General features: G+C 34.0%; 1 protein-coding gene across 1 annotated transcript in view; it reads right to left on the bottom strand.

Moving 5' to 3' along the window:
• Positions 1-20,517, bottom strand: part of EYS (eyes shut homolog) — an 867,458-nt gene that overhangs the window by 739,825 nt on the left and 107,116 nt on the right. Inside the window, exons 9-10 of the mRNA XM_040598785.1 lie at positions 16,749-16,915; positions 7,065-7,318 (exon numbers count right to left, since the gene is read on the bottom strand). Coding sequence (XP_040454719.1) covers positions 7,065-7,318; positions 16,749-16,915 — 421 coding nt within the window. The remainder of the gene's footprint in view (positions 1-7,064; positions 7,319-16,748; positions 16,916-20,517) is intronic.

The following is a 20,517-nucleotide window of genomic DNA, read 5'->3' as shown; positions in this document are numbered from 1 at the left end:
AAAAGTCTTGAGAATACCCTTAGGACCTGAGTAGGTTCATGCTAAAATATTTGGCGAAGTTATTTAGTCTTCCACCAGCATTACTAACATAACTTACTCTGTTTAAAAAATCATGCTTTTTTTAGAAAATGGAGATGTTCTGAAGTTCTCAGGTAAGTATGACTGGGATCAAAGATAGCAAAGAATGAATATAATAGATGAAGTCTCGTTGAATATACTTTCATTTCAAAAGTAAGAGCAATTCTATAAGATGACTAGATTGAAAATTTGCACCTTTCTATAGTTCAAACTTTAAATGTTTTATTTCTGCTTAACTAAAAGAGCTTAACTTCACACTTTATCTGATACTAATGAATTATTTTTAGACTTTTTCAGAATATCCATAACACTGATTTTTTAAATACCAGAATAATTTAAACTTCCTATAATTCCCAAATATAATATTCATACATTAGAATAAAACTGGAATTTATTTGAGAGCTTATTTTCCCAGTGTAGAACACATTTTTTATATATGTATATATATATATATGTAGCTCTTATTAGTTGCCACCACTATTAACATCTCTGAATTACAAAACACATGCAAAAATGTCAAAATACAAAGTCTCATTTACATAGTTTATACCAACTTTTGTTTTATAGGCAAATGGAATATAAAGTTTGACAATTCAAAGGCAGACACAATGACCACAATTAATAAAAGGTTGTTTAAAATTAGTTTTTTAGCTGTAACTCCTTACTTGAGGAAATACTTCAAGATATATGCTGAATCTTTCTATTCCCAGATCAGATGAAAAGGAAAATATTTTAAATTCCACCTAATGTAGTCTTAATGAAATACTGCTGAAAAAATCAGGATGTGTTTTGTTTGTTTGTTTGTTTGTTTTTAATTCAACTAGGATCTGAAAGAGTAACAATATATTCGAAGGTTGTCTTAACAACACTCCTGCTTTACTGTACCCTATTCTGTAAAAAGTATATAAATATAAAGCATTCAAGCCATGTACCTGAGAACAAAAGGTGTAATATTGTTGTCCTGCCTCCCTGCCTCTGGCCCTGTCTCAAGAATGGACTTGAGACAGCCCACACTTTATGGAATTTTTCTCTTTGGATAGGCCCCTTGTATCTGCATTATAGCTTTGTCTCTGGTCCTGTCTCCTGATGCTTTTAACTTGCTTCCGTGGGTGGATCCCAGACCTGGTCCACTGTTTGCGATGCCTCGGGCTCATCAGGGACACAGTTACCAGCCTTTGGCTCTGCCTGCCCTGTTTAGGTGCTGCATGACTGTGCCTTGCTTAGTGATGGCACTGCCTGCACTGGGGCTACCCTTGGAACCTGGCTTGTGGCTCCCCTCATGAAGCAGTCTTGCTCTCGCTGCTCCCTGTTGGTAGGGTGAATCTTCATTATGCATTAGAGTGCCCATCAGCTGTTCTAGACTTTATTTATACAAGGGGTTAAGCGTTCCTAAACTTACTTGTGTCAAATAGGATTAGTTTTCACACAACTTCAACTATTTTCCTTCAAGGTTTGTTTTTCTTAATGGCATCAGGGATATTATATTTACATCTATCACAGAAGGGTGAAATTCTTTAAAATCATCCAAACATTTTAAAACCAGTGAATAGCTTACTGGAATTACGAACACCTAAATACATCCTTAGATAGACTTCAAACATTACATGGACTTGTCTGATGTATTTGGGGAATAAAAAAGTAAAAACAAAGCATAGAAATTCAAAGTAATAGAACAATATGAAAAATGCCCACATGACATTTTTCTCTTTTGGACAAAAAGAGGAGTACTGAAGAGAGAATAATGAAGAGCACCATATATAGAACATACTAACGTCAAACTCAAAAAGTCAGTCTAAGGGCTACATTGGTGATGAGCTCTAATACTGTTATTTGTTACTTACACATGGGTAAAGCAATGATGGGTCAGTATCCTGCTATGTGAGATACAGCATATATTCAAAATAAAAAAATATTCCAAATCTTAACTATACAATCAATAAACTACTAATACAAACCCTCAAGAGAAACCAGTGATGTTATATGGTTGATCTACTTAGAGTTGTCAGCAGTTGTCTCCACAATTGTTCAGACTTCTAAACAAACAAGTTTTAATGAAGGATGTTTTTGGCAAGGATGGCCTTTTTTCAAATACTTCCAACAAGAGCTTCTTTTAAACCAGAAATGAAGCACAGTGGTATTTGGAAATACCAGTCATCATGAAAGCTGGAATAATTTGATGCTGAACAATGAAGTTTTGAGACAGAGTTAACATAAGGGTATGGAAGAAGGGTTAGACTGCAAATTACTTTGAAGGTGAACAGAATGATGATATTTGAAGAACTGAGCCAGGGGAGGGTAATATAGAGGATCATCACATGATCAAAAGGATGGGATAATTTTGTTGAAAAATGTATTTAGGCAATTTTAAAGGTCATAGTGCAACCCCCAGGTTTGACATAGGCCAAATTCTCTTGTAGGGGGTGGGGAGTGCTCCAGACATCTAAAAAATGTCTTCCTATTAAAGCTTCCATCACAAGTACAGTTTACAGTTCAAAAGGAAAACCTGTGGTAAGTGACGTTTTAAAGTATTTGTTTTTACTGTGCAAATACCCAAGCCCTGGAGTTTTTATGAACTTTTTACCAAATCAGATCACACTTTTCATGTTGACAAATCTCATTACAGTGCCTAAGGGGTCCCTAGCTAATAGAATGTAACGCATTTGAGAAATGCTGATACCCATCAGATCGATCAGTCATCTAGAGACAGCTATGAGTTGCCTATGTAAAACTTTGCTTCTGAAATAAAAACTGGTTCTAATGTTATATCAAAGACTACCCAGGGATTCGTTTATTAGCAGGAAAGAAATCAAGTTAGTGACTGCGAACTCATGGCTTATTTGTAAACCTATGAATCCTAGTACACAAAGTATGATAGTTCCCCAAAGACACAGTGCCCTGAACAACGATAACTTCTGTTTTACTCTTTACTTTGTTTATTATTTTTTTGATATTTGATCTGAAAGTGATTTTTTTATTTATGAAGAAAAATGAAGTACATCTGGAGTTGTAAGAAAGCTGAATTACAGATAAACAACATAACTAACACACACACACAAAATAAATTAGTTAAGAAAGTTTTTTTTTTTTAATATTACACTGAGATACTCTTCATTGATTCATAACATGCAGTTATGACTGAACATCAAATTTGTTCTGTGCTGAAAAATATGCCAGGATCATAAACCCTTGGAGACTATATGAAAATGGAATTGCTAGGGTAGTGATAAGATTTTTGTAAGTTTAAAAAGCTTTTTATTAATTGTTTGTGGTTTATACTTTCTTAAAAATCATTCAGAATTCAATATATTCAGTACATGTGATAATAAGTTACATTAAATAAGTAATATTGTGAAATTTCCTTTTTCTTTGAGTTTGCTTCTATGAAAATGTTATTATATAATACTACACTGGATAATAAAACCCTATTTTTTAAAAAAGAGTATTTTCCACTAATATATCATTATATCATTTATATAAGTAAGTCTTCATATTCACAGAGTCACAGAATGGTTGAGGTTGGAAGTGACATCTGAATGTCATCTTGTCCAATCCCCCTGCTCAAGCAGGAACACCTAGGGCTATTTTCCCAGGACCATGTCCAGATGGCTTTTGAATGTCTCTGCAGATGGAGACTCCACAACCTCCATGACCAACCTATGCCATATGAGTTAACTTCACATTAAAAGGTATTTCCTAATGTTCAGACAGCACTTCTGGTGTTTCAGTGTGTGCCCATTGCCTCTGATCCTGTCACTGGGCACCACTGAAAAGAATCCAACTTCACATTCTTGGCACCCTCCCTTCAGGTATTTACATTCATTGATGAGATACCTCCCTGAGTACTCTCTTCTACAGGCTGACCCTAGCTCCCTCAGCCTTTCCTTATGAGAGAGATGCACCAGTCCTGTAGTTGTCTTTGCGGCCCTTTATTGCACTCTCTGCAGTAGTTCCATGTTTCTCTTGTACTGGGGAGCCCAGAACTGGACACAGTACTCCAGATGTGGCCTCAGTAACAGTGTTGAGTAGAGAAGAACCATCACTTCCTTTGACCGGCTGGCAAAACACCTAATGCAGCCCAGACACTTGCTTTCTTTGTCATAAAGGCACATTGCTGACTCCCATTCAACTTAATGGCCACCAAGATCCCCAGGTTTCTCTCTGCAAAGCTGCTTTCCAGCTAGTCCGCCTCCAGCATGTACTGGTGCTTGATGTTACTCCTCCTCTGATGTAGGACTCAGCACTTCTGTTTCTAGAACTTAATAAGATTAATTTCAGCCTTTTTCTCCAGCCAGTCAAGGTCCCTGTGGATGGCATCATGACCCTCTGATGTATCAGCCACTCCTCCCAGTTTTGTGTCATCAGCAAACTTGCTAAGGGTACACTCTGCCCCATCAGCCAGATCATGTTGTAAGATGTTAAATAGGACTGGACCCACTATTGATCCCTAGGGTACACAGCTAGTTAGTGGCCTGCAGCTTGACCTCATGCCACTGATCACTACCCTCTGGACCTGGCTGTTCATACATTTTTCAGTTTGTCTCTCTGTCTGCTCCTCTAATCCACACTTCATCAGCTTTTTCATTAAGATATTGTTGGAAACAGTTCCAAAAGCCTTGCTAATGTCAAGGTTGACAATATATACTGCTCTCCCCTCATATACCAAGCCAGTTATTTCATTGTAGTAGTTTATCAAGTTAATCAAATGTGACTAACCCTTGGTGAATCCATGTTCATTATTCCACATGATTTTCTTGTGATTCATGGTTTCCAGGATTAGCTGCTTATCACCTTCATAGAGGCTGAGGCAAGGCTGACTTGCCTGTAATTTTCTAGGTCTTCCGTTTTGCCCTTCTTGAAGACAGAAGTGACATTTGCTTTCCTCGTCTTTAGGCAGTTCTCCTAACCACCATGATCAATTCAAGTTTATTGACAGTGACCTTGCAATGACATCCGCTATCTCCTGCAGCATTTGTGGGTGCATCCCACCAAAGCCCATGGACTTATGTATATACAGTTTGCCTAAGTATTCTCTGACCTGAGCTTTTTCCACCAAGGGTACACCTTCCATGCTTCAGACTTACCCTCCACTCTCCAGGTCATTGGATTTCTAAAGGACAGCCTTAAAAGTACAGACTGAGACAAAGGTGGCATTTAGTACCTGTGAATTTTCCATTTCTAGTGTTTTCAAGGTCCCACCTCATTGAGCAATGGGCCCACATTTTCCCTACTCTTTACTTTGTCATTTACCTACTTGTAGAAGTCCTTCTTGTTGTCTTTCACATACTTGTCAGATTCAACAGAATTTGGGCTCTGGCTTTCCTAACCTTATCACTGCATGCTCAGATAATGTCTTTCTATTTCTTCCCAGGTTACCTGTCCTTGTTTTCACCTCTGTATATTTCTTTTTTTGGGTTTGAATTTGGCCAGGAGCTCCTTGATCATCCATGGAGGCCTCCTGACATTTTTGCCTGACTTGTGCTCTTTGAGATGAATCACTCTTGTCCTTGGAGGAGGTGATAGGCTTTCTTGGACATCCCATCCCTCCAGGGCTTTACTCATGGGACTCTTCCAAGAAGATCTAACACCAGCAAAGTACAAAATAAGGGTTGAAGTTTCAGCAACAAAATGGAAATATTTTAGATTTTGTACAAGTAAGCCAAGTATTTTTTTCTCTTTGCTTGTAGTCAGACATTTAGTTGTGCTATCTTAATGGAATTTAGGCCACCTCAGGGAAAGTTTTCTGTTGGTTACATATTTATTAATAAATGAGTATGAAGAGGAAATATCTTTTATTAAATGTCTATTCAAATGATCAAGAAATTATATACTTAAATTGAGGACAACAAATCTGCAAATGTATAACACATACATAAATGTGCTTATATATGTAAATGAATATAAAAGTATTTGAAATTACAAATATTAGTGCCGAAATGTTAGTAGTAAGTATAGCTAGCCAGAATTTATAATGAAAAATTAGCACTGAAGTTATAATTACTTAATAGCTCAGGACTTTGGCAGTCACCCAGAAAAACCCAAATACATGTGTTATCTCAGTGGTTTAACTGGAAATTACAAATCTAGTACGACACGTTCCCTGAACTGGAGCAAGAGACCTCAGCAAGTTGGAAGAATAAACTGTAAATTAATGATTAGTTAGTAAAGATAACACTGTGCATACTATACTATTTAGTTTTTGTCTTTGTTTGTGGTAGTATACCACAGACTGTCAATAAAGATAGGGGCGCATTCACAGCATTAATGCTTGTGCTCATATAGACTAAAAGCTGATAATGCAACACTGCAGTAATGCTGAATTAAAAATTATTTTCTGCCTCCCACATATAGCCTGAATATCAGGATACTCACTCAAAACAGAAAATTAGGACAAAAAGGAATCATTTTATCAGCCGGTGTGAGATTAATCTAACTCAGTGCAGAAATCTACAGCCCACCTCATCCTAAAACAGATGTCTAAGATAGACAGATGCCATGTCTCCACTGAGTAGAGAGGGAGTCAACAACACACTCAAATATAGCTGTTTATATTCCATACATGCAGAGAGATGATACTGCTGATCTCATTCCTTCTCACGCTTAGATTTTCCTGGTCTGTACCAAAACATTTGTTCTCATCAGCCTGTGTATTACTAAATCCATGACACTTAGGACTGCATAACAGTGAAATTAAAACAATAAAATTAAAACTGTGTTCCTGAACTTGATCAATTTTTTTGCCAACAGCATCAGATCTCATGCTCAGAATGATACATTTAGTGGAGCAAAGGTTAGCTGAGGAGCAATTAAGAGACACAATCTAAGAATTTCCATGCTAATTCAGTTTAAACTTTTCTTAAGTCATACAAACGCATAAATATATACATATTTATGTATATAGTTGCTATTAAATAAACATATAAACATCATTTACATGTAATTGGACAATCACAATTGTAGTACAAGTCACTTCAAAAGCAAAAACTTACCTTTGAACCCAGCAGCACAACTACATGAAAAGTGGCCAATTAAATCCATACAGGTAGCTCCATTTTTGCAAGGTGAACTTAAGCATTCATTAATTTCAACTTCACAGAAGGGTCCTTGATATCCAGGCACACAGTTACAGCTGTAATTATGCAAGTGGTCTTGACAGAAACCATATTCAGAACACTGGTTTCCAATGCAGTTGTCTATATCAAGTTCACAAAATGTGCCAGTGTAACCAAGGGGACATAGGCATCTGTTATTGAAATGAGAGGAGAAAAAACATAACAGAACCACCAGTCTCAAATATATCGGTCAATAATGACCAAAAATGTTAACAATATTTTCACTGAGTTAATCACAAATGAATTGCAATTTTTTTCAGTCATCTACCTTTTGTTGATCACTAAGTAACTTTGTTTCACTAAGACTGCTCACAATAATTAAATAGAACTGCACAATATTAAAAATCTTTGTTATTTAGATGGGACAAACTAGTAGCCATATAGCTTTTAATAGCAGCCTCCCAATGACAACACTCAAATAGAAAACTGGTATGAACTAGAGTATTATGCATTTTAAGAATGCCTGTTCTGAAAATTATTAGTTCCTTGCTACAATATTATTAAGAGAAAAAACAATATCACATCCTGCTTGCTCTGGACATAAAATCAGTATAAAAAAGCTTTATCATTGGAAACAAAGGCTGCAATTTCTGTCTGTAACTGAAAAAAACAATCTAAACAATTTTATAGAAATTGAGCAGGGTATTTTTTCCCCACAATGGAGGATGACATATGAATTGTATAAAACTGAAGATGACTTTTTCTTGCTTCCCTTTGTCCCATTTTATATTTTTCTCATGTGTGAATGAAAACAAAGCTGTATTATCTCATAGCTTATCCACATCTCATAAAATTAGAAAATCCCTTGTATTTGGCAATATTTTCTTTGCTTGATCCTCTTCTTACCATGTCCAGAGGTCTCCTTACACAGGAGGAGATAATTTTACCGTAATCTTAGATGTTCTTGACCCATAAAGATACTATCTATAAGCTGGAAAGAACATGTTAAGGAAGTCTTGATTAGAGTAATTCTCCCTACTGATCTGTCTTGCAGAATGTATACTTTTTTACTTTTATGTTATTGTTTGCTTCAGTAATTGCTTATTATTCCTGCATTTTTATGTTAGACTTCTGGAAATTTCCACTTAGATATCCTTATATCCCTACCACATTTCCAATAGGATAATTGTAAATTCAGTAGGGAAAAGACTCCATGTAAGAATCTGTGCACAGAAAGGAACCTATAAAAGCCAGCATGATGGTAGCTATTTTGAATGTCATTTCACAAAAGTTTTTTTGCAATATAAATTTTGGACTAAGAAAGTTATAACCATATCCACCAATGGTATACTTTATTCTCTTGTTCAGTTAGGCTCTAATTTTACTTGCAGTGCTTGGCAAGAGAGAATTGGAAAGATGAAAGAACTTTGTCTATGTACAAACTAGAGATTAAGATGGGCAGAATACTATGAGAACTCTTATTGTAATACTAATTAAATAAATCTGAGGAAAAAGGAAGAGGAAAAAAGGGATATGTATAAAATGAATAGCTCCTAGTGTTCAATCCAATTAATCTTTTGGATTTTTTTTTCCTCCCAAGGTAATCTGTGGACATTTGTGCAGTTCTGTGAGTTCAATAGTAGCTTCGGAGCACACAGAAAATTAGGTGGGTTTTCCTTTTCATGTTGTAACTAGAAGCCTAGAGTAAAGCAAGTATCTTTTAAAAGGAGCTATGGTTGGTTATTAATGTCAAACTCCACAGTGGACTGAGTTTAAAGATGGTTTAATGATTTTCTTCTAATGCAAAGGCTTTTGATCTATGGAAAAGCCAGGTACAATTAAATAATAAAATGGTTAATTCATTAAAGAATAAAGTCACCAAATGTTTGAGCCAGAATTATTATTTTTTTATGTATATAAACAAATACCAGATTCTTTCGTATCCTCTGGCTCCTTGAAGGAAGGTCCAAGCTTGCCAGTGAGACTCTCATCAACGTTGTGTCTTCTTGTTCCCTAGGAAATTATTTTAATAATACCTGAGGCCTGGCTTTGTGCTCGCTCATATCTCAAGGTGCATCTGTATAACCATTTCAGATCAGATGATGAGAAAACTTTTATGATGAAATTCCTGGCTGTTCCAAACAGCAGTATTTTGTATAACATTGCAGAGCAGTATTGGAGCATGTAAAACTGATTTATTTCAGTTGAAACTAAATCAGTAAAGTGCTCCTTGGAGTACAGACAATGTACACCAACTGCTAATGGGCTTTTAGCCCATGGACCGAAATAGTTTGCTTGAAGTAAGCGCTCCATATCTTGTATAGTGTGGTTGCGAGTTCTTCAGCACCACCATTTTTGCTTTACAGATCCATTTCTACTTCACTGCAGTACCTACTCAAGTAGGTATAGCTACTGTGTTCTCTCTTCCAGCCTCAGTCACTCCTCAGCAAAGGAAAAATATTCCCCTTCTCTTGAGAGCTCCATCTGATCCTTTTTAAGGAATGAAGTTCAAACAAACAATCTCATACAGTTGCTTAACAGCTAAATGTAAATGATGATTTACATAAAATTTAATTATGCATAAACATGCAAAACCTGTGTATTCTTACTTACCTTTAACTACACAGTTTCTGAATCCAACAGTAAAAATTCAGTATGGAAAAAATAAACACTTAGCCATGTTTTTTTTGTTTTTTTTTTTTTTCTGGTGCAGTTAATCACTTTATTTCCTTGGTTAAATATTATGTAGTAAAAAATATTTTTTTACTCTAATGATTAGCGTGTGCATTGCGAAAATGCAACTATTCAATCATTCTTTAAAAACGTTCTTATCATTGACACTGAATAGAATATTTAACTTACAGTTCTTAACAAGAATGAGAGGAAAAAGAGAAGAAATTTTCTATAATTTCCCTATTATTATGAGTTGTGTAGCTTATCTTCAGAGACCACAGAACTACACAGAAACAGATTTAATGGAGAATCTTCTAAATTCAGTTTCATACTTCCATATTACAAGCAATGATGTTATGAGCATTGTATTTTTCAGTGCTTCAGTGTCTGAAGAAATCTCAAACAAGTAAGGATGGAAAGTCCTTTGTTTTTTATGGTGGAATTATAACTGGCTGACTTTCATTTTAATATGGCTCATCTTCTACAGTGGATAAATTAAGCACTCATTTTTTTTTAGATTCTTCATTTCATATTATTGCCCAGGAAAAATAAAACAAAATCATGACGTTTTCCTTTGTCACTTCAGCATGAAAAGTTTGTTTGGTTTAGCTGTTAAGCATAGGTTACTGCTTTCTTGGGTATACAGAAGCTGTTGTGTCTTTTTTTCTTCAGTGTAAACATGATTAGAAAATAACTTCAAAACTGGATCTGCATGTCATGTGAAACAAAGTGGCTGACTTATGCAGCTATTCAAGTCCAAATCTGTGGCAGTGCCCTAGAACAATGTAAAACTACAAACTAATGGTGCGGAAGGAGGTTTTGTTCTATTAGTGTTTGCCAAATGCATATATTAATGCAAACAGAAGCATTCTAGTCCTCTTAATAACAAACTATTGTCTTAGGGTGTGCTGAGCATTAAAACATCTAAGAATCATTCATTTATTGTTTATAATCCAGACTGAGGTTTAGAGGTGATAGGATGACCTAAAAGTTCAATAAATTCCTTATAAACATGATTTATAATAAATTACATCAAATTGTAACTGCATGTTTACAAATAACTTTGATATTTAACATTGTATATGGAAAATGTACAAAGGGAGGCTAAAATATATTTAAATTAATAAGTTATTAATAGTCTTTATTTAAAATCTGTACTTTATAGTGTGTCTCAATACAAAAGGCCATATTTATGCAGTATAAGTCTAAACTTGTCAGGTCCTTACATTTGGTGTATTTTTTCTATGTTTAACAGCGTTAACATATAATACTTACCATTTACATTAATGTATTATATATTCAACAGTATTATATACATAGCACATATTTTATACAAAAGTATGAATTGCACAGTGCATATTTCTTAAATTTCATGCATAATATTGTAAGCGTAGTTCTGTGGGCTTTGCATAACATCATCTGATTGCATTTATTTTTAGCTTTAACATTTTTATAAGATTCTAAATGATACAAGATTTTTAATAGATGCTATCATTTCATTTCTAAGTCAATCTAGGAAATGGCTTTTGCACACAGTTTTGTTAAACACTGTGCTGGTATAATGCTGACATAGCTGAACTTCAAATATCTTTTCCTGTCTGTCTTGGAAATAATATCAAGACCAATGATCTCTAAGTAATTAAGTCTTTTAAACTTGTCCTGTGAAAAAACATCATCACCACATTAGATTATAATGAATATGACCTTGCATTAATACTTCAGCAGCACTAAAATACTGAACATGATATCAAAAGCTTTGAATCATAGATTGATTTGCAGTTTTCATTTGTTGCAAAGCTGAAATGCTTCTCTACAATAAATTCAAAAAGAATTTGTATACAGATATATATGAAATCAGAATTTCTGTTTGTGATCTCTAGCTCAGGAAACATGTTTTTTGCCCTTATCAGAGAAGCCCTGGCTGTGTCCTGGCACATTAGTTCGGGGGCTCAGCCTTGCAGGGGCATGAGCTGGATTTCAATGGTATTCAATTAAGTAACCTAACTGCTGTGGGGCCCAGTGACTGCTTCCTCTCCTGCCCCAGGTTCAGCTTTGGGGATGGCCCCTCTGGGAAGGTGGGGACACCTCCCAGAAAAGACAAGGAAATACTAGTGACATCCCACAACTACTTAAAGAAGACTAAAATGTCAATCTTATAAACTGGGGGAACATTGAAAGGATGAACATGGCACCAATAAAAACGTAAGTATGAAGAAGATCTGTATTAACATTAATAGGAATAACAGTAATTCCTTACATCACGTATGTCCTTTTTTGTCCATAGCGAGATTTTGAGTGTAACATCCTAGGAAGTAAAACCAATACCTAAATGCTTTTGCTACAAACATGGATTTTAGTAGTTGATAACGAACATAAGCCACAGTTATCCTATTGTGGATTGCTTTGCTCCCACACGTATGCAGACAACGTCGCTACTCTGCTGCCTAAATCCAGCTAACATTGCACAATAATTTGATATGCCTGTGAAATTAATGTTACATAGAGATGCAGATAACTCAGACATGGAATTTGGTCTAAGAAGTAACATGTTACTCAAATGCAGATGGTTATGGCATAGCTGCAATGTGTTCCTGCCAATACACAGTAGGATGTAAGTTTTTATCACTAAACGTCTAGAACAGCAGATGTGCAGGTAAGCAAGTTGGTACTAGTTAGTCCAGACAGGGTATCTGTCTCTGCATCACCACAAACTGCTTGCACTAAAGAGATGTAGTACCACTTGTGCCATTGAGTAAAGAACTGTGTATGATGGACGAACCTTTAAAACAACTGGAAAAAGGCAAAGACCAGACTGAAGATGTGGTTATGATGATCTGTGCTAGGGGATGACCAGGATATTCTTGTTCTTGAGACAGAACTCACATAGGAGCACAGAAGCTTCACGTTAGCAAAAACTTCCCAGTATGTCTCTACTTTGTTTTTTTAATAAATGTTTTTTATTATTACAGTAGTCCAAGCAGATTAACTGCATTTACTCAGAATTAATTGTTTTGTTTTCTAGTTGAAATACTAACTGCACACACATTCATAAATGGACTAAAAGGTTATTTACTTTTATTTTGGCTTTTTGTAAGCATCTGTTTTCTCTGCAGAAAAGCTGTTGTATAATTTATTACAGAGATATTCCCTAAGAAATAGCAACATATATTCAACTACCGTCTGGAGTTGTAGCAAGGCAAGGAAAAGTATTTTTCCTCTTTCTGTAGTGGAAGAAGCCTATTATTGCTACAGAAAACTATGTATATCATAGTACTAACTTTATATAGCACTGCAAGCTAGGTCCTGCAGTAAAATTGCATATATAGTACAGGATGAATAAACTTTAAAATGGAAAATTAGATATATATATAAATATATATATACAAAAAATATCTAATCAAACAGCTTAATTTAATCAGCTGGCAGCAAATGGAAAAAGTAAAAGATGAATAAAGTAATAGAAGCTTAACTTCTGAGTATCACAAAATTTAATCTAAATTATGTTTACTTTTCATAATCTTGCTGGCATCGTGCAAAGAAATGATTCATATTCTAAAGCATTTTATTTAACAATTATCCACTAGGTAAGGCTTTACTCCTTCCTAGAGAGATTAATTCAAGATTAGATTATACACACTGAAATTTATATACTGAATATTGATAAATGAATTGGCGATTCAAGCTTTACTGTTCACCAAATCTAATTTCTTAATAGGAAGTTTTCTGGCATAAAACCACATGAAATGCTTACCTCACAGCTATATCTATAGACTAAAATACATTTTTTAAACATATTAATTTATCATGACCTTTTAAACAGCAGTAATTCCTACAACACAGCTTCTTCAGATGTTTAATCTGAAGTTCTTAGCCCTTTTTGCTGGCCTTTCCTAGGGCTACAGTAAGTGTAGAACTTCTTCTGAATAGACTGGACTGAAGAAACACAAGAAAGAGGACAGGCAATGGAAACTACATTGAGTGTTTTCGCTCTGTTGCTCCCCTTTGCTGAATAGACTATAGTAGAGTATCTATTAGGACTTATTTCAATTAGTACCTTAGTTGTCTGAAATGTAACATTGTCAAGGCACGTATTTACAAGGGTGAAGAAAACAGAGCAACAACTATCTCCCACCATCCCTTGGATTTCAAAACAGGAGGATGAACACCTTGAAGTGTTCTTTCACTTTATTCATTAAATGCTTCTTATTGACCCATGCTAAGTCAGTTTTTCTCTGTCTTCTACAGAAAACACAATGAAGAGATACAGGTTCTTTTTCAAAGGAAAATTCAAATACCTTTTTTTATGTAGCAATACTATTTAACAAGGCAATGAATCTCTGTTTTCTCTCAGGTGTAGTGACCAAAGGTCAAGAGAGTCTTTTGGTGTGTGGATGTGATTTGTCTATTGCATGGTATCTGCCAGATTCATCAGCCAGATTCATCAACAGCTACACCATCAACCCGGTAGTAGGAGCAGTAAATCTTTGGAGAAGTTATCACTTTAAATACATGCTGATTAACTTATGTTATAATATCTCAAATAGCACAGACTCAGCTGGAAGCACAATAATTCATTTGAATTAATAAGAGGCTTTGTGTCAGTGCGATTGAGGCCACTTTAGTTGTAAGAGAAGGCTCACTAAACCAGAGGAGTAAAACTCCTAAGACTTACTATCCTGATTATGTTGCTTTTATTAAGTAACCTTACTGAGTGTTACACTGTATCACAGTTTTAAAGTCCCCCTTCTTCCCCATCCTGAACTCAAAGGAAATTCTCTGCATATATTAAATATAAACCTACATAACACTACTGTCTGGAACAGTAATTTCAAAGCAGGAGAAGCAACAGAATATGCCATGGTAAGGAGATAGAAAGTTATAAAAGTTACATATAGTTGAATGCTTATTTTCAATCTGGAAAAAAAGACAGCTTGTGGAATGTGAGAGTTTAAAAGAGAGGGGGGATGTTCTTGAATCTAAGCTAGATACTTTCCATGCTTTTGTGGTCTTAACATTGCTATAACAAGCCACCACTGCAACAATACACTATGACCAAAGTTTAACAATTAGTTCGGAATTTAAGATTTCTTAACTGGCAGAAAAGTCTAGAGTTTTATGCTAAGTTCCATAAATTAAGAACTAATACATAACAGTTTGGCTTACATAATAAGTGGAGAAGGTAAAGGTAAGTGATGTTTTGAATGACTAGAATAGCTTTAAATATGGTTCTCAGTATGGTTGTTAATGGTATTTACATATCTAATTTTCCATATATTATGCTGACAGTTTCTCATGTCTTCCTGAAACTACTTTGCATTAAATACAGCTCTTAAAAAATGCATTATAAAAGATGTTACTAATTTTAAGATAAAAATGCAAGTTGTAAGAGGCTTTAAAAAAAGTTGGGTGACTACAGTAGTTATGTTCAGCATTTCTTCTATTCTTTCAGTTTTAATGGTGTATTAGAAAGGAGAAATTACAATTGTTTCACTTGTTGACAATAAATACTTCTTGGGAAATGCCATTATTTTTAAGGAAGGAATAGTTCAGTTCCTTTAGGAAATGCTTCACTGTCATTGAGAAACAGTAATCGTCTGTCGACAGAGCAGGTATTATGCAGTAAATACTCTGCACATTGTCTTTGCAAAATAACCAGTTGTGTTTCTGTGGGGTGAGGTTCTCTGATAACAAAATTGTCCACTAACACATTTAGGACAGGGATTTTGATGGTATGTTTTCTTGTTCCTTAAATAAATGCAGACTGATCTGTCAACTTAGTTTATCTTTCAAAGACTGAAAAAATAGGAAACCTTTTCTGTCAGTAGCCTGAGTCTGGACTACTGAGCTAAATTCAAAAGTTCTTGTTTTACCAGAGGTCTTCAGACCTACTCATTTCTTGGTAAATACTAGTGGATTTTGAAAGGCAAACATGGCTTTGTTCTTCTGTCAGGAATCTTTTTTTCTGATATAGACAGGAAAACCACTTATTTATCAGTCAAATAAAATGTCAAAAAATGGTCCATTAATTTGATACAAGTTGATTGCAAGCTGGCAAAAAGGAAGATTGTATGCTTTTGTAAGGACTCTGGCAAAATTTCCTTTTAACTCTGGTATATTGAGAATCCTACTTATCTGTATTTTTGTGCTTCTTTAGGGATTTCAGTTATTATTACAGAAGATCCTATAAATGCAGAGGTGGAATGGAAGAAATTTTTAATGAGTTCTATTTTAATTTTGTCCACTGTTGCAACTTTTTCTAAATAGCAACACTAAAGCATATTAATTACAGTGCTTCTAAGTACAGGACATAGCATAAAATTAAAGCCTTTCAAAATAAATTCACAGACATTATAGAAAGATTTTAGTTATTCTGGTTTTTGTGGAGGAAAAATAAGTAATTCAAGTCTGATAATAACAACTGAGCTCCGCTTATAGAAGATATTCTTTTCCATGTAATTTTTTGCCATAATTCTACAGATCACTAAGGAAAACATATACTGGACAGTTTTTTCAATACCTAAAAAAAAAACAAAAAAAAAAAAACATAAAAAAAAATTACACAAATAACTCAGCATTTCAACTATTCACTTGAAAATTATAATTCAAGTTCTAATAAGAAAAGTCACTCCATGTAATGCTCTAGGCTCATAAAGTGTTTACTATTTACTAAAATAGATTATTTGTTTATCTGAGGTGTTGCATAGTTGATTTAACTTCTTGATCCATCAAAGAGGAATACTTGTGAGGTTTTCCTATGCAATACTTCAGACTACACAGTCTTACTGGATGCACGTGCTTATTGAAAGTTAGTATTCATGGCATTTTATAATCTAAGAAAAATGTTACTCCAATAGCAACTCCCTTTGTAATTCATGTTGAAGTGAAAAATATCCTTATATGGCATAAACTTTTTTATGAAGGATTGTATGGATAGCATCATGTTAGTACCTGTATTTATTAATTCCATCTTCACATGTGGCTCCATGTTGGCACTGGTTTACCTCACAGTCATTAATATTCTCCAGACATGTTTGTCCTGTCCATCCAAGAGCACAGACACAGTGGCATCTCTGGTTTTCTTCATCGCAGAAGCAGCTACCTCCATTTGCACATATCTGAAGGTGAGAAGTGCAAATACATAAAGAGGCTTTTCTCTATATGTTGGGGGGTTTCCCCAGAGTTTAACCAAATAAGCTATTGATAATAAATATGGTTATTTAATGTTTTTATGTTGTAGTATTACAAAAAGATCTCCAAGAACCTAAGATACTGAATGTGATTAAAACAATATATCAATTCATTGTTTAGTTGAAAGAGGCATTTATGATTTAACAGTGCCATTTTAATAACTGACCTTAAAATGTGCTTGTTTTTGGATGGATGATAGTGAACCAGTCTGTTATTGTTCCATTGAAAGAGTAGAATAACTGTTCTATGTATAGTTTAATTGAATTTGTGACTATTGGGAAAAAAAGACTGAATATGACTTTAATTTTAGTCATAATTCTGATTCACAAACTAACCTTGAATCTTTAATATATATATATATATATGTGTGTGTGTGTGTGTGTGTACATCTAGGTTCTGGGAAGAACAGAAGATTTGTTCTTTTCAACCTGTATATATTGAAAAATTAATATACCTAAACGGGAACACCATTTTTTTTTCTTCTAGCTTTTATTTATTAATATTACTTAATAAAAGTTCTTCCTGTATTCTTCAAAAATTACAGAAAGTTCTAGATCAGAAGGAATGTTCCTTTCTTTATTTTACTTTTAGGGTCCCATTTAAATTCCAGGAAAATTTTGTTAGTGTAGAAATGGATAACTACATTTTCATTTCAAAGTAATTAAGAACCCTCCTTCTAATCAATTGGTTTTTAAAGCAAATGGTGTCTAGAATATGAGCTAATGCACTACTATTTCATTTTGATGAGTCTGAATCTCTTTATAATGTCACTAAGATTTGTAATAATAACAGTTCTTGGCAGAAATCCTCTCATATTCATTTGTCTTTGATTAAGTTTTAAATTGAGCTTAAAACTAAGATACTTTTTGCTATGCTATCAGTACTGAATTTTAGACAACTTGGAAACCTTTTCTAATGAGAAAACTTAAACAAAAACACTGCTCACCATAAGAGCAAAGAAAACTCATGTGTGTGTAGTTTTGGGAATATTCTCTTATATGATTTCCATATGTCTTTTACCTTTTAATTTAAACACTTCTGCAGGATTTGTCCTGAGGTTCACTATATTCTCAAAGCTCAAATAGGTCAAATAAGCTTACACTCAAGAAAACCACTTAGAATAATCTTAGACATTAAGACAAAAATTACATTTCAAGATTGTCACAATATTATATACATTATATTCGTATGTTGTTTTGCTACTTTATACTGTGAAGAAATGTGTTACCCTTTAAGATGTTAATGCAATCTAAAGCAGCTTTAAATTAAAATTAAAGCTATGGAAATTATTTTTACTATCAAATCTAGTTAGTAGTTTTCTCTGTCAGATATATTTTTCCTCTTTACTGTAAAATTAATTCCATGTTGGTTTAAATATTTAAAACTTTGAGTTAGAATGTTTAAGAAATTTATAAGAAATTAATGCTAAATAAATTTAGTATTCTATTACTGAAGTACAACTACATACCTCTTTATTGTGGTTTTCTAAACTTCAAACCTGCATTGTGGTTTTCTAAAGTTACTACAAAGATTTGTTTGTTATTTTTTATTATATAAGAGATACTTTTAAATTAATATAAATAAACAAATGGACTTTTGGAGAGAGCATCCCTCTCCTATCAATCAGCTTTTCCTTTTCCCCAAAGTAAATTTACTTCCTAGTTACAATTAAACACAAATCTTATGATTTAACCGATCATAAACAAGGGCTCCTCTGGTCAGTCTTATCATCACAGTTCTGTCTATAGCAACTGCTTTAAAATAAATCTGCTTTATTGTGCCACCTTGATAAGTATGTAAGAATAATTTCCTTTCAGTATCAACCAGGAAATGTTATTACAGCAAAGAAAGATAATTAATCTCTAGATTAATATGTTTTATCTTTTCCATTCTTCACTCTGCAGTAATTGAGGGAAGTAAACCTGTCTCTTTTCTATGTATCACCTGTTGTCCATTGCTAGAGATAGGACACTGAGCTAGAAGCATCTCACTTAGTGCGATCATTATTTCCTAACACTTCTTTCATGTTACCTTTCCTGGAATTCTCTGTAGTTTGAATGAAATAGTTATTTTTATATTCACACACACACAAACACTCTCTCTCTCTCTCTTTCTCTCTCTCTCTCCACCACCCCCAACCCCCCACCCCCTGGCATATCTTTTTACTACAGACTTCAGGCTTTATTACTGCAAAATCAATTGTGCCTGGATATCAAAAATTCTCCCAAAGTATAACTTTAGTTAATCTGCCCTATGTCCTTTCATGGACTTCTGGTACATTAAATAAGTAGAATAAAAAAAAAATATTAAACAAAAAAACCCCTATCTCCTCAAAACAAAGCTGTTGACATTTCAAGCAATATTTGCTAAAAGTTCCAGAAAAAATTATGTAAGTAAAAGATTAAAAAGAATAATTAATATGAAACAGTCTGCATAATTTAACTGCTTGTAGAATTAAGTTTTACCTACATTGTAGATGCTATTGAACTATTCCTTGTGCAGCAAATGCTTAAAATCCTTAGACTGCGTATAAGAACCTGATGTCTTTCTTGGTCTCCAGAATATGAGATAGTTCTTATAATTTATGCAGACTCAGTTTTTTGGTTTTTTTTTTCAGTATATTTCCTTTTATTTAATTTTGCTACTTTGACTCCTGACAATTAAGCATTATTTTTCCATTCCATAAGTGTAACAAGTATTGTTAAAGCAGTTTCTAAGAAATAAACTTTGTAGAGAAATATATGGAAAATATCTTTCTACAGATGGCTATATTGCTCAGCATCCAAAACACTACTTGCAGTGTCTACTAGCAGTAGTAATTGAAAAGTCATTGAATTTCTTATTTTGGAGATTAACTTCACAAAACAATTATGAAGTTCACAGATATTTGTATTTTGCAAATGTAATTTCCATTCTACTTTTCCAGATCTTTTCCCAAGGTGGTGTCAGATTCAGTTTTTTCCATGTGTAATATATTCCTCCATTCAGAAAGAAAATACTGAATGGAACGGGGTCAGACTCATGCAGAATACTACTTACTATTTCTCTTGGACATTTGTCCAGGAAACTACTGCTAGTTGAGTGTAATTATCTTATCTGCTTTACATCAAGCTGGAGCAGGTCTACTGTTTCACTAGCTTTCTTATGAGATTACTGCATAAGAAGCTGGTTTATTTCAACTTTTATAAAAACTTTTTACTTTTGCCACTTCTTGTTACAGAAAGAAAATAAATTGATTTGAAATTAATTATAATTAGTTTCCTTCAGATAAATAAAAAAGTTATTTCTGAATTTCTGAATGTATATAATTATATAAAATATAAAATAATGTCTCCCTTTCTTACTTTTCCTGTCTTCACTATCCTGCACAGGTCCTCAGAGATAAATACTCAGTGACCAGCCACCTCCAATTTTTTTGTGAAGTTCCCCAGAACAATCTTCTATTAAAGCATTAAGTATTTTCTTTCTTGTCTGAATATTAAAAAGTTTAAACCATGAACGCATAACTTCAAAACACCACCAAGATATG

The sequence above is a fragment of the Falco naumanni genome, chromosome 6 (genome assembly GCF_017639655.2).
Source record: "Falco naumanni isolate bFalNau1 chromosome 6, bFalNau1.pat, whole genome shotgun sequence".
Lineage (NCBI taxonomy): Eukaryota > Metazoa > Chordata > Aves > Falconiformes > Falconidae > Falco > Falco naumanni.
This window is presented reverse-complemented; position numbering and strand designations above follow the sequence as displayed.